Below are 15,652 nucleotides of genomic sequence, written 5' to 3' on the forward strand. Positions count from 1 at the left end.
TTCCATGTTTATGAAGAGGGGGACTTAAATGAACACTTGCTAAGTGAATAAACAGTTGAAATGTTATTTTGCAAAAACAAAGCAAACATAAAACTCCCTTCAGATATTAGCTACAGTAATGGAACCCAGACATTCTTACAGTGAGCTCTGACCAGAAAGGTTTCTTTTTTGGTGGAAGTGCAATTTTATAATGATAACTGGGAGGGTGTAGGGTATACTCACTTGCTTTTGGCCACAACAAACAGATCACTGAACAGGAAAAGATGTCGCTCCTGCCTTTGCAGGCCTCGTTTGAGTTCTACTCGGCCATCAATTAGCAGAGTCCTATTGGAGCACATAGATGATGACAGAAATGCACCCGTGTCCATGTTGGCAGAAGGACTTTCCCTGCAACAGCGAACACCAGAGACCTTAGTCAAATGATCACACCTAGGGCTGACTGTCTATCAAATTATAGCTTACAGTTGGTCAAGAAATACAAATCCTATAAATTTTTTAATGCAATGGCATAGTTTCCCAACTGGTCTCCCAGTCTATCTCCACACAGTAGTCTTTAACATTTCATTGTGCAATGTTTCAAACATAAAGCAAAGTTGAAGTTTTATAATAAACACAGGCACACCCCAAATTACATTCTATGCTTGCTTTAACATAACTATCCAACTATCTGTTCCTTCTGTCTACTCATTAATCCATTTTATTTTTGGCCTTTCAGTGTAAACTGCATACAGCAATACATTTCCCTTTAAATACTTCAGCATACATATCATTAACTAGAGTTGACTATTTGTAATGAAAAAACTATATTATATTATATTATTAACCAATGTTAACTCAATAAATTTTATTAAAATAAAAATAAGGTAAAATGTACATGAAACCTTGAACAAAATATGTACAATGAATGCACAAGTCTCAGGCGTATATTCACTGAGTTTGGATAAATGTATTCACCTGTATAATCTAAACCCTCATCAAGATGGAGAACATTATTACTTCTCCAAACAATTTCCTCTTCTCCCTTCTCAGTTATTATATAGATGAGCTGGAGATGGCATCTATGTACTGGTTCCTGGGTGGTTTATTTCTTCACTGCAGACCGAAACCCATTAGCTAAAAAGTCTGCTGGAACCATACTCAAATTTTCATACACCCAATTATTTTTAAAACTAGCCCAAACAAACCGATTTTTACCCATTTATAGCTTGCCTGCTTTGCATCCTCCACAAAACTATGCCCAACATTTACTATCCATTGATGAGATAAAGCCTTGTGGTGGTAAGCTGCCACATCACTACCACCCTCTGGAGCTCTGTGACCCAGAGACTCGAACTTGCTACTGAGCAACTTCATCTAGACGTGTGCTCTCCAGAGGCCCCTCTTCAATCTCCATCACCTCAGGGACTCCCTGCCCTCCCCCCTTCCAGATGGTGGCCCTTTGTGGCCACAGACCTCTAGATAGTCTCATGCTGTGAGGGACTTCCTTTCCCATGCAACCTGTCCAATGGGCATATCCTTTTCCTTGATCAGCCCCCAAACCCCTCAAATTCCTTACAAAAGTCAATCCCTATGCTATCACCCTCAAGGCCACCACTATTGTGATTTCCCCTCCCCACCACTGAAGGCTAGTTTTGCCTCTTTTGGAATTTCATATAAATGGAATCATAGAATTTGTCAGGCTCTCCATCAAATATAGGGTGTAAGAGGCCACAACCTCCCATCCCAAGTGCCTGGTTCACAATCAGCCACAGTAAACGGGGCTTAGTAAGGCTGGCATAGTTCTGTTTCTGGGTTTGAATAGTATGGGCCACAGTGTCTGACCTCCCCTGGGTATGCTAAAAGGCTGAGGACCATACGCTGTCCTGATAACTCTCCGAGGGAATGCCTGGTCAGCCATCCTTTCCTGTGATATAGGTGTTCGCGACGTGTGGTCTCCCCCAAGTAGCATCAGCATCAACATTTTAAAATTGCAATTTCTCTGGCCCACCTCAAACTTCCTGAATCAGAAACTCTGGAGGGCTGGCTCATCATTCTATATTTTTACAAGCCATTTAGATGATCCTAATGCTCGATGAAGTTTTAGAACTACTTTTGACTGCATAACACATTCTCGTTCTAACATTCTAAAATTTTACGGCTGTGCATTAAAGTATAAGTAGCATACATTTCTACTTCAGATAAGTCGAACTTCTCAGAGTTGTTCCGACATTCCCTTTGTTTTTTGAGTTATAGCCACCTCTCCTAATATATAAATTCCATTATGCTCATTAATGACTAGTTAAGTACATGCTATGTATAATTTAAAGAGATGTATAAGTGAATAACAAGGCAAGTAAATCAATCAATTATAAAAAAAAGGGAAAGGGAATTTCTATGTTTGATAGTATGGTTGGGAACTAAGCATAGAGAAAAGGCCCATATTCACCATCACAGAGAAAAATCCTTTCTATTTCAAATTCTTTTGGTGTGGGGGAGCAGGAGGAGGCATAATGGTATCGTTTATCATGTAGTGATTTCAAATTTATACAAAATAGGAATGAAATTTCACTTGTTCTTGTGCAAACTGAGTAAGAACAAGGCTATCAAATAATGAATAGATGAAGGAATGGCCAACATAGCATTTTACATAGCTTTAGTTTTGAATTGCCTGACAGGGGAAAAATCATCTTTTGCATTTTGATTTTAGGTGTCCAATAAGTAACTGCTTTTTTATTATAATGATAAAGCATTAGCTAGCAGTACAGTTGAAACCAGGGATCCTCAAATTATTACTCAAAGGGCCTCATAGTAAATATTTTAGGCTTCACGGGTCATATGGTCTCTGTTGTCAATTTGAACTGCTGTTGTAACACAAAATCAGCCATTGACAATACCTAACTGTATAGGTGTGGCTGTGACCGAGTAACACTTCAATTAAAAAAACAGGCAGCCTGTATGGGCCATGGGTACCCAAGGCATTTAAATGCTTGTAGATAATGGTGAATCTGGAGCAATTAGTGAATTTTTTTTTTTTTGGCTTGGGATTAGCATAGATCAAAGGTTAATTAGGCTATTTTTAAATGGTTTACATTTTAAAGCACTTCCAAAGAATTTTTATATATACTAACTCATTTTCCATCTCATAATAATATCAAATAAGTAGAGTTGGTGGTGGTGGTGGTGGTGGCAGAGAATCCCTTATGAGTTTAAAATATTTTTCTCTTTCAGTGTGGATTCATTAACATACATTTTAAAGAGCTACATATAATAATGATAAGAGATACCTCACAACTTAAGCAACCTAAGCATTGGTTTAAAATGCCTCACCACTCATGCAGTAGAATTTACTTGAGTAAAAATAAACATGTCCGTACCCACATAATTTAAAAAGAAAAACATTCTTTTGTAGGAGAAAACAAAAACACAAATAACCTTTGTGCTTTTTAAAACTACAATCTTAATCAGTGTTTGCTACTTACAAATGTATTTCTTAATTATGTGACTCTGATGTGTTTGTTTTTATTCTGAGTGCAATGTAGATGTGTTTATTTTAGTGTCTTAGGGTATGGAAATGGGGAGGAGGGTAAGAGTAGAACCTTCTATTTAGCCTCTCAGTATAGCCTGACTAGGATTTACAAGTTATAATGAGCAGAGCACTAAAACAAGCTAACAAATACAAGCACTCTAAGAATTAACCTGTGGGCTTCTTATGTGTTAACATTACATTTTAAAATAGTTTTGTGAAGCTATTTCTGAAAGGCAAAAGGGTGTCTTAGGACCTTGATCGTTTTTAATTAAAACTAGATAATAGTTCTTATAAAACTTGCCCACAGTAATATCTCTTCATAGTTTTTACTCAGGCTTATCCTAAAAGCAAGTCCACGTTTAGGTACAGTTTTAGAGGCGGTGTTGCTTCATCTTAAATCACAGAAGAAACTAAAATATAGAATAGAATACTTCTTGGAAATGTCTATGTTTACACGTGGAAATCAATGAATCATTACAATGACAAGTAGTAGATAAGACCTGCTCACTCCAAATGCCATCTCTTCCATGAAAATTTTCTCTCAGTTGAATCCTTTTAAAAAACACACACAAAACTTCACCCGAGGATATGTTTTTATTGATTTTAGAGAGAGAGGAAGGGAGAGAAAAACATCGATGTGAGAGAAACATTGATAAGTTGCTTCCTGCAAGCGCCTTGACTGGGGACCAAAGAACCCACAACCTAGGTATGTGCCCTGACCAGGAATTGAACTTGCAACCTTTAGTTGTATGGGATGATGCTCCAACCAACTGAGCCACTCAGCTTGGGCTCAGTTGAATCTTTGCTTCTTATGTCCTACCTTGAAGCTCTTAAATATTCTCACTAAACATATATTGAATGTATCATCACCATGCAATTAATTATTTGTAATAGTGATCAAGGGATGCCTTTGCTGGGTGTCTGCCATGTAGTCCTTAGTCTTAAGGAATTAGTTAGCAATGTGATACGGGGATCAGACAAGCAAGCACAGTGATAAACCAGTGAAGCAAGCGATAAAAGACATGCAGAGTACTAGGGGCACAGAGAAGAGCAAAACAAGGAGCCCCTATCTGAGACTAGACTGGCTAGGAAAGATTCTTGAAGGAACCTGAGTCTTAAAGGATGGACAGATCAAGGGAAGCTGAGAGCAGTCTCAGTGGACAAATATGTGTGGCGTGCTTCGGTTGCTGTGGGAAGCTGAAGGCTGAGTGGCAGGGCCTGGGGAAGGGCAGCAGCAGATGGGTGTTTTTCCTAACACATTCAGTTTTCATGGGAAAGCACGGTGTTTTGTAACACTCTGAAGAAAAGAGGAAGGCAAGCTTAGAGGAAGGAAGACCTTTAGGAATTTATTGCAGTAATCGTAGGCAAGAAATGTCATGGAACTGAGTTGGCAGTGAGAAGAGGAGAGAAGACACAGAAAAAACGTATTTGAGAGATACTAAAACATAGATAAAATTTGCAAATTGATTAGTTGTGGAGGTTTCGATGAAGATAGAATTGGCTATGGGTGTCTTAGAAAAAGAATACAGAATTATTACCTAACCTCTTAAAGTTTACTCATTTATTTTTCATCCAACAAATGCTTCCTGAGTATCTATCTCTATCTCTATCTCTATCTCTATCTCTATCTCTATCTCTATCTCTATCTCTATCTCTATCTCTATCTCTATCTAGCTATATATAGATATATATATGTATATGTATATCTATATAGACATATCTATATAGCTATATCTATATCTATATCTATATCTATATCTATATATCTATATCTCTCTATATATGTGTGTGTTGGCTAGACTTCGTGATCAATGGTGACGATATGGGGTAAATAACTTAGAGTTACCCTCTCCTCTTGTGGAATTTTGATTCTAGTTTCAATATTAGCTATCTATTTGATATCACCTGTCATTGCTGCTTAGTTCAATTTGTAGCAGAGATTGAAAACCACAGCCCACAGTCATATTTTATGGAGCTCACACAGAGGATTTGATTTCAAATGTCTGATGCACCACATTCCCTTTCTTGCCAACTCTTTCCTTTGTTTACTGCACCTCTCAGGGGCTTGAACGCATTTAAGTCTGTGATTCTTGCCCTAATATTACTTAAAAAGCAGTGCAGAGGTCTTTTATTTTTTTAACCCGTATCACGCCATGAATTCATAGGGAACGGGTTCCAGCAGCTCAGGCTCCTTTCCACTGGTTCTCACAAAGTGCGCTTCTCTGGGTGGAGTCGGTGGGTGCTTCAATTAAACCCAGGTTTGTCTTTGGCTTCCTTCTTTTGCTGATCATTTTCCTTCACACCTTCAGGTAGCTATCTTGGTTCTTAGCATGCTTAATATGCTCAACATGTGCTTTAATTCTCTTGGCAAGAAACTTGCCCTTAACTTGTTTGTTTACAACAATGCCCACCGCATGCCGAGTTATATAGGCTCCTCCAGTTTGGCCATGGGAACATTTGCGGGGCATTCCTTTTGAGCAGCGCCTGTTCCCTTGATGTCTACATGATCACGTTTCTTGTAGATGCACATGTATGTGGTCAAAAGAACAACTGCACGTTTGATAAAGGCCTAGAGCAGTGATGGCGAACCTATGACACGCGTGTCAGAGGTGACACGAGAACTCATTTTTTGGTTGATTTTTCTTTGTTAAATGGCATTTAAATATATAAAATAAATATCAAAAATATAAGTCTCTATTTTACTATGGTTGCAAATATCAAAAAATTTCTATATGTGACATGGCACCAGAGTTAAGTTAGGGTTTTCAAATGCTGACACGCCGAGCTCAAAAGGTTCGCCATCACTGTCATAACCTCTACTATAGTTTGCAATGAACTCCTAACTGGACTCTCTACTTCCTTGCTCTCTCTTGTTCAATCTATGCTACTCACTTCTCACTTCTTTCAAATTAATTGTTCTGATGCATATTATCAATGATCATGGCATATGCACTGTCTAAAGCAGCGGTTCTCAACCATTTGGCGGTCGAACGACCCTTTCACAGGGGTCGCCTAAGACCATCCTGCATATCAGATATTTACATTACAATTCATAACAGTAGCAACATTACAGTTATGAAGTAGCAACGAAAATAATTTTATGGTTGGGTCACAACATGAGGAACTGTATTTAAAGGGCCAGAAGGTTGAGAACCACTGGTAAAGAGTAAGCTCAACTCATTAATCTAGCATTCAAGATCTAGCTTGTGCCTTACCCTACCTGGTTATGATGATATGTCAGGTTAGAACTCTATATAACCTGTATAAATGTAACCCTAGTGAGTCTTAAGAGAATAAATTAGTTCAGAAGTAATTTAGAACAAAAAGAGATGACTACTGACATGAAGCTAAAAAACACACACTATCCAACATCAAAATTCTATCTTATTCAGCAATAAAAATTTGTCCATTAGATATTTATATCTGAAACATCTCAACATTCAAAGCACATTTTAAGGAACTCTAGTCTAAAGCAATTTCTGTCTTATTGATGGGGTGAAAGTGTACTATTACATTTCTATAGCCATCATCTAAATAAAATCACATTCAAATGATCAAAGAAAACTCTATATAGAGATTATAACATGATGTGGTTGTATGCAATATGTACTATTATTTTTACTTCCAAATTAGCATCAATGATTAAATGATGCATCATGTAGCTCATATTAAACAGTCCAAATTCTGACTTGCTATTATAGAATAGAGCCTAGTGATCATGTTAATACCAGGATCAAAATGAACTAAGCTAGGCTAAGGGCTTATCAGTTATATGAATGACTGACTGGACAAATAAAATAAGCAGGGCCTTAAAGCAAGAAAAATACAAAGGAGACCCTTTAAATTATAACCAAAATGCTGATTGGAACAGGTAGTATATGTGACATAATGAGAACAACAATCTTATATCTATGATGCTAATATTTAAAGCGCAAGGAAAACAAACCATTAAATAAGCAAAGACAGAACAGCAATATGGAAGGAGAGCGTGAAGGATAGAGGACACTAATAAACAGCTACACTAACAGACCAATATCCATACACAGAGATACTGTTTCCAAGGAAGGGAGTAAACTATATACCTTTTTAACAGCCTTGACATACAAGTTTCTCAACAATAGCTATTAGGATTTCACTTAATAAAAAGCACTTGACAGGACATTATAAGAAAGGAGAGAACATGATCTTATGACTACTGACTTTGAGAACTTCAATTTAGCCACTTGTGTGGACTTTAAAATATTGGACATCTTAATTATCAATTAAGTAAATTGGTTTGAGTCATCTTCTTGAATCAAATAAGATTGCCAAACATGCGTATGCTACTCAAGAAAATTTACATGTGTAGTGATTACAATGTGATATGGTAATACATTTGTCTGAATATGTTTATTTATTCAAAAAAGAACCAAGTCAACAATTGGCTGACTGGGCACTTCAGTAATTTGAGTAGATTGGTTCAGGTAATAATTATATAATGGTACACTGAAGGAAACAAAAGGGTCATACCTGATTAAAGGTAGTTCTAGCTACAATTTCTGGGTCATACCTGATTAAAGGTAGTTCTAGCTACAACTTCTGGATCATACCTGATTAAAAAGTAGTTCTAACTATAATTTCTGGATCTGCTAAATGAAATAATCTAGTCAGAGAATGACAAGTATGACATGATCTCACTCATATGTGGAATCTAGTGAACAAAATAAACTGATGAACAAAATAGATCCAGATACAAAGGAGCATGGAACAGACTGAAACCTCAGAGGGAAGGGGGTGGGGGAATATGAGTGGGTGGCAAGAGATCAACCAAAGAATTTGTATGCATATATAATTCTTCCTTGAAGACATTTTAAAGAAATCAAAGCAATTAGCTGGTGAAAGTCTCTGAAAGAAAATACTTTCTCAGCCGGTGTGGCTCAGTGGTTGAGCGTCAACCCATGAACCAGGAGGTCATAGTTCGATTCCCAGTCAGGGCACATTTCTGGGTTGCAAGTTCGATCCTCATTAGGGGCATGCAGGAGGCAGCTGATTAATGATTCTCTCTCATCATTGATGTTTCTATCCCTCTCTCCCCCGCCCTTCCTGTCTGAAATCAATTAAAAACAAATTAAAAAGAGAAAATATGCATTAGAGGTTTTGAAAATAAATTTTTGAGCACATTTTGGTATGAAAAATTTATTTCAAAGTAAATCATTTGGGAAATAAAGGAGAAATAAATTTTTAGTGAATGTTAAATAGAACTCTGATTATTAAAGGTACTTTTAAATTCAATATGTTGTTATTCTATATTGAGATGGTAAACTATTTCATGATGTTTAATTTTTTAAATCCCAAAACATATTCAATATTTACTAATAATTTGCTCAGTCACTTACATATTAATGATCACCTACAGTGCATTATGGCTCTGGAGATACTGCAGCCAACAAAGTGGCCAAGGACATGCAAAGAATTTCACCTTTTATTCTGAGTGAGATATGAAGAGGAGATGGTGTGGCGGAAAAGTGATAGGATCTATTAGGTAAGTAGCATAGAGGGTAGTAAAGAGGAAGGATGCAATAAACACTTGCTTAAAGAAGTTTTAAAATAAAATCACAGAAATGAGTTGGCTAAATTCCTTAAGTAAAAGCCATTAGACGTTTCTTGAAAAGTAGTATGTTAGGAGAGAAATAATGGTGGATTGGTAGTGATGGAGGTGGTAAGAAATAGTTTTATACTAGATATATTTCAAAGGTAGAATCTAATAGGATTTGATGGCAGACTTATTTTTGGCATTACTAATTGGTTTGGACATAATAAGTTTGAATTATTTATCAGATATCAAAATAGAGATCTGAAAGCTATGAAAGAGATTAGATCAGGGGTGGGCAACCCCTGGCACGCGTGCCAAACATGGCACTCCAGTAACTTTTGCTGGCACGCGAAACCCTCTCTTGTAATCTTCCATTTACAATTTTTTTCTTAATATCAACTTTTTTATTTTTCAGATAAATTCAGTGTAGGTGCATCTTAGATAAATAATTTTACATAACAAGTTATCTTAAAGACCTTAGACATGGATTGACGAGAGAGGGGAAGAGCAATTTCTATGCCTCTGCCTTAACTCTCCCTGCCTTCCTAGATCCGAACAGTGTTTTGGTTTCATCCACATGCGCTTGTGAATCTTTGTTCTCAGTGATGAATTTTGTTAAGTCTCGTAATAGGAGTAGCCTGACGGATGAAAGTAGTAGCTCGTGCATATCTCTGAAGGTCACGAAATATAAACCTGATGTAAAATCTCTGTCATCAGTGATGCAGCAGCAAAAGTTCCACTGATAATATAAAACGGAGTCATAAAGTTTTCTGTCGGACTATCAGTGTACATGTATACATTAAAAAAATAAATGTATTTTTCATCATCATATACTGTGGTTTTGTCGCTAGGATGAATTTTATTATTCTTCAAGGTCTTTCACATACATACACCTTAAGAGATATCAAGTAGGCATAACATGTTCTCAAAAAATTAGGGTTGGCACGCAGAAGAATTTTGAGTCAGAGATTTTGCTGGTTTTGGCGTGCACTCACAAACAGGTTGCCCACCCCTGGTATAGATGGAGAACAAGTTCAAATACTGAGTCCCAGGATACACCAACATTTAGAAGTTGGGAAAGAAAGAGAAACTAGACAAGTAGAATGAGCTGGGTGTCAATAAACAGAACCAAGAAGCCCATGGAAGAAGGGAGGGATTAGGGTATCTTAGAAAGGTCAAGGAAGATGATTTGACCATTGGACCTAGAATTAAGGCGGGCACCAGTGACCCTGTGAAGAACAATTCTGGTGGAAATTTATGAAGAAACTAGAGGCCTGATGCACAAAATTTGTGCAAGAGTAGGCCCTCACAGCCCCAGCTGCCTCGGCCGGCCCTCGCAGCCTTAGCTTTGTCCAGACGGTCACTCTGATGTTTGGCCATTTGGTTGATTTGCATATTATGCTTTTATTATTATAGATGGTTCCAATTTGGTTTACATCAAATTTTAGGTAATTGATGATTCTGCAGAGTCATCATTTAACTTTTCCAAAACCATATTCAGTTTTGAAAAAAATTGTTAAAAAATGCCAAATAAAACTGGAAACACACAAAAGAAGTTTCTAAATGGTCTAATAAGATGGTCTTGGCCATGATCTGCTACAATTATTACAAAGCTCTAAGACTATTCTCTTACTATAACAGATGAGACAACTACTCTGAACAGAGGATAAAAGTTATCTCATAATTAGAGCAGATATTTTCATATATTCCAGGACACTGTCCCCCACGGTGCTAAGAAAGTGCTTTCTGTCTGAGAATGCAAAGCATGCTTTCTTGTGCTCCGCAGCAGCAGCTTTTATCAAACACTAGCAGCTTTTCACAAAATTGGTGTTGAAGTCAAGAATCAGTTAGTATGTTATAGGGAAAAGATTCAGAACACTTTCTTTGACAGCTAGTCTATTTCAGTTTTCCAGAAGATGCTTTAAAATCACCTTGTACATGAAAGTCTTAAATAACTATCACTAAGCCAAGGATGCTTTTTGTTTCCACCCCTGAGACTGAACAACCTTCCTGTCTGCCACACTCTGACACACACATACAGATGACTGCGGCCTTGACTCGGCCTCTGCAGTTGTTAGGGACACCAGTCATTATGATTCCAGCAAAAGGAATAGGCTTATAAGTCCCACACCATAACATAAAATGCTTTTTTAAATAAGCAAAGCTCAGCTGTTAGCCTGCAATGAAATACTCTCATCTGTCTATTTTTGATAAAAGTATCCCAAAATTCAAGCAACTGAGCTTTCTAGATAATCTGGTTGTTTTACTGTACTAAGAACCACTCACTGTAGATAGAATAAAAGCAATATATTAAAAAGATCATGTAGTTTGATCTAGAGAGGGCTGACATAGTATATCTCAGGTGTTTTATGCAAGTTTATGCTGGGAAATCTAATTAACCATTTAAAGCATCAAAAGATAACATGCTTTCCAATTTCAAGCAAAAGTAAACCCAAGCCTTAAAATAAAAGCTTTACATTGAACATATACAATATACTAGTATATAGACAACAAATGTTGTGCTAAACATTTTTAAAGATGAAGAGAAATATTTTCATATTTACTACTCTAAAAGAAATGATCTGTTCTCCAATATTAATCCTTTTCACCTAGAGCTGTCACCCCTGGTGGGAATACATCAATGATACGCTCCTATTTACACTGTGTAGTAAGGTACGATCCATGTCTTATTTCTGATCCCCTGTTTCTAGAACTATCACTTACACAGAGGGCTCAAATGTTTGCAGAATAAATAGGTAAGCAAACAAAAGTGTCCTTGGTTTCTTCTCCATCTACAAAAGTAAAGTGGACAAATCAGTTTACCACTCAGAAACCAAAACCAAACCCCAGAGCCACTTTGCTATGAACCTGCGTTGGTACTAATGCTGTTTAGCCAGGTAGGATAGGGATGGGAAAGAGTGGTCCTTCCCTCTCTGGATGGATGGTTACTTTCTTCACAGTGAGCACAGGTAAAGACAGTAACTCTCTTCAGGGGAGGCAGACCCATTTGATTAGCTGCTTCTGTTCTCTACCTAACACCATGACTGCAGTCCACCTTTCCACCCAGGCCACTCTATTTCTGGAACTTTTTTCCGTCATTGCCCCTAAATAAAAATAAAAGAGGAATGGAGGAGAATTCCAGAAAGATGAACATTTTAACTTCACACAATTTAGTTCAAAGTGGCAGGGCTTTTTTCAATGATCAAAGCATTCCAAAAAGTGAGAAAAAACTAAAAGCTATTAGAACTAACTTAAGCCAATCGTCTCATTTTCCAAAATTAACAGACTTTCAGACTTACCCTCCCAAAGACTTGGTTCTGTGCACATGTACCAACGCATGTGTGAAGATGCCCCGCGTGGTTTTGGAGGTCTAAGCCCCGATGCAAGGGCAGACCTTTCAGTTTTGTTCCTTATAAAATAGCGAACAAATGTTTGCTGAACTGAAATCCAATTGAACTAAAGAAAAATAAGAAGCATTAAAAAATGCTCACCAGCTGAATACCAGTCATGGGGAACAGTCATTAAAATCCTTTTGTCATTCTCAATTTTTTTCTCAAGTTCAAATTATAAGAGATTGATCACAATGATCATAAATCAATACTAAGGAACAAATGTACTACTTTCTGTTTTATTCAAAGTTTTAAAGATGTCAGTAATAAGTGGAATACTTATAAATAACTGCTGGTGCATGTTAAAGCGTGAAACCCACAAATTAAAAGCTAGACAAAATAAAAATTGACAGCTCAACTAAAACCAAACCACATTTGAAGTCATTTTTCACATAGCTAAAATGACATCATTACCTTAACAAAGCAGAAAGCATGTCTTGCATCTGTGTTGGTGGAGCTGAGCAAACACACATGTGGCCTAGTTTATTTCCAGGCTGTGAAAATTTTAGTGTGGCCATAACACGCTTTCTGTGACCATTCGGTACAAGTGATAGAGCAAAATTCCCTGTCATAGAGGCCTTGCCCGAAAGAGAGGTTAGTGGGAAAGTGCTCTACCGTTTCTATCATTCCAAATGAAATTATATTGGAAATACATTCTAGAGGTTTCTGAATCTAGGGGTTTGAAGAAGATTTAAGGACAAAATCTTGAAACAGACGACAACTGAATTTCAATAAAAGTTTCATTCTTCTTATTCTTCAGAAAAGGCTTCTCCACTGACTCAACCCTGGATATCTTAAAAGGAATGTTAGTATTCCACAAAAAGAGTCTAAGTGACTACATTTGAGCTGCCTAGATTCTACGCTCCTTTCAATAACTAGAAAACTAAGTGGAAAGCCTTTGGAAAGAGAAGAAACAAAAGGAGGGTGGTGATGGTGATGGCAGGGGGTGGGGGCGCCCGCCTTCCTGTCTTCTAGAACCATAGTCTAAGGTGTCCAAAATATTACCAGAACAAAGTCAGGGTCCCTGCCCTTCATGAGAATAAGGGCTTTAGTCTTCCTTGTTCACTGCTGTATTCCTAGTGGTGTCAAATGTTGGCTGAATTAATGATGATGATGATGATGATGAATGTCTATTTTGTTATGGTCTTATAAAGCCCCTTATAGACCTAGTCATGGGTCTTCTCTGAAGGTGGCAAATGTTGTAAGGGTTAGTGACATGGGAAGAGGCAGGTGTCTAAAGTCGGTGGGAGTACCTACTCTTTGATCTGGTACCTTATCAAAGAGTGGAGTTCCTTGGGGCTGGCACTGAGATGGCCAGGAGAAAGGGAGAAAAGAACAAGGCCTAATTTATAAGTGACATTTTCTCATGGCATGTCATTGTCTCTATTTCCCTTAAAGCCCAGCATCTGTCTGAGTCTCTTCTCTGAGACGTTAATAGATGTCAGTTATCCACGTAGTCATCTCTCTCTTGCCTCATTTTAGTTTTTTAATACAAGACACTACTTACTACCAATACTCTAAAATATGTCATTTGCTATCCACTTCCCCCCACTAGAATGTACACCGCATGAAAGTTGTCACAGGTATTTGTTGAATAAATGAACATTTGTCAGGCACAGTTCTGAGATGAACAAGAAAAACAAAATCCTATCCCTTCTATGGTTTATATTCTGTGAAGACATAATACATAATACCAGGAAAAAGGACCCTGAAGGAAATACCGGATTGAAGAGGTTTCTTTACCTCCTATTTCCAGAGCTTTTACTATGTACCATGAAAACTGACAAACTTCCCCCCCCCCCCCCCCACCTGAACATCTGACAGAAGAGAAGTTTTCCATTTACATTGAACACACATTGAGAAAGGCAGTTCTATGTTTTGCTTAGTTTTTCCTGGCTGTGATGCTGGCACTAAGGGAAGATTCCTATATCAACACTTGGGTCAGAGTCGTAAATTGCCAGTGTGCTGACACCGTAAAAACTAGGGAGAGATCCTCAGTGGTGTATGCAAGTCAAGGGACAGCACGGAATTGAGAGTTCCAGGTGCCCCTCTGGCCTGGAAATTCTCCCTCCACCATCACCATTAGAGGATCTAGGTTTTATTTATTCAGCTTGAGAGTTTCTGAGCTTCTTCATTAATTTTGTAAAATTCTTGGCCTTTATGTATTCAAATATTTGTTCTGCTTCATTTATGTTTGATATTGTCCTACAGCTCCTGGATGATTCACATCATTTTCCTTTGTGCTTCACTTTGGAAAAGTTCTGTTAGTCCATCTTTATGTTTACTGATTATTTCTTCAGCTGGCCAAGGCTGAGGATAAATCTGTTGAAAGAATTCTTCATCTTTGATAGCGCATTTGATTCCTTTTCAGTTTCCATCTCTCTGATAAAATTTCCCATCTGTTCATGAATGCAGTCTATCGTTTCCACTACAGTCTTTATATATTAATCATAGTTGTTGTAATGCCCTTGGTATCTGTTTCATTTCTCAATCTGGTTGGCTGTTTTATCTTTCAGCAGTGGGTTTTTTCTTGCTATTTAACATGTTATGAAGCTTTTGATTGATTACTGGACACTGTTATAGAAGAACAATAGAAACTGAGGCAGACAGTATTTACTCATGGAAGTGGGCCTGCATCTTCTTCTGTTATGCCATTAGCATGAGCGGGTGAGGCAATTTAGTCAGTCATTGAGTTGTGTTTGGGTTTTGTTGTTGCTATCTTTAACTTCAGTGTACAGACTTTAGATTCTTCTAGTGATGAACAACTGTTGCCTAGTGCTTAGGGTGAGGCCTGAAATACTGTCGATGCTCCTCTTTCAGCTTTTAGCAGTTCCCGAATGCATATAGGGAGAGATAGATGGGTGTCTTTCACTGGCGCCTCCTCTTGCCCTAGAAGTAGACTCTTATTGCTTGTTATCCAGCATTAGGCTCTTCATGGGGACACATGAGATTTTCAGTTTTCCTGGTCTGTCTCAATTTTTGGCAGAGTATGTGCACCTGAGGTAGGGTCTTCTCATATTCTTGTCTCTCCTCAAGCCCATGGCAGCCACATTTTGCCTTGAATTTGTGACAGATTTTGGACAGAAGAGTTCCTGGCTTCCCCCTAAGTTAGCGGTTCTCAACCTGTCGGTCGCAACCCTTTGGGGATCCAACGACCCTTTCACAGGGGTCGCCTAAGACCATCGG

General features: G+C 37.8%; 1 protein-coding gene across 1 annotated transcript in view; it reads right to left on the bottom strand.

Annotated features, from left to right (window-relative positions):
• LOC118664448 (rho GTPase-activating protein 20-like) overlaps nucleotides 1-15,652 on the bottom strand; it is a 91,814-nt gene that overhangs the window by 43,014 nt on the left and 33,148 nt on the right. Inside the window, exon 3 of the mRNA XM_036324552.1 lies at nucleotides 223-387. Coding sequence (XP_036180445.1) covers nucleotides 223-387 — 165 coding nt within the window. The remainder of the gene's footprint in view (nucleotides 1-222; nucleotides 388-15,652) is intronic.

Source organism: Myotis myotis, unplaced genomic scaffold (assembly GCF_014108235.1).
Source record: "Myotis myotis isolate mMyoMyo1 unplaced genomic scaffold, mMyoMyo1.p scaffold_m19_p_10, whole genome shotgun sequence".
Taxonomy (NCBI): domain Eukaryota; kingdom Metazoa; phylum Chordata; class Mammalia; order Chiroptera; family Vespertilionidae; genus Myotis; species Myotis myotis.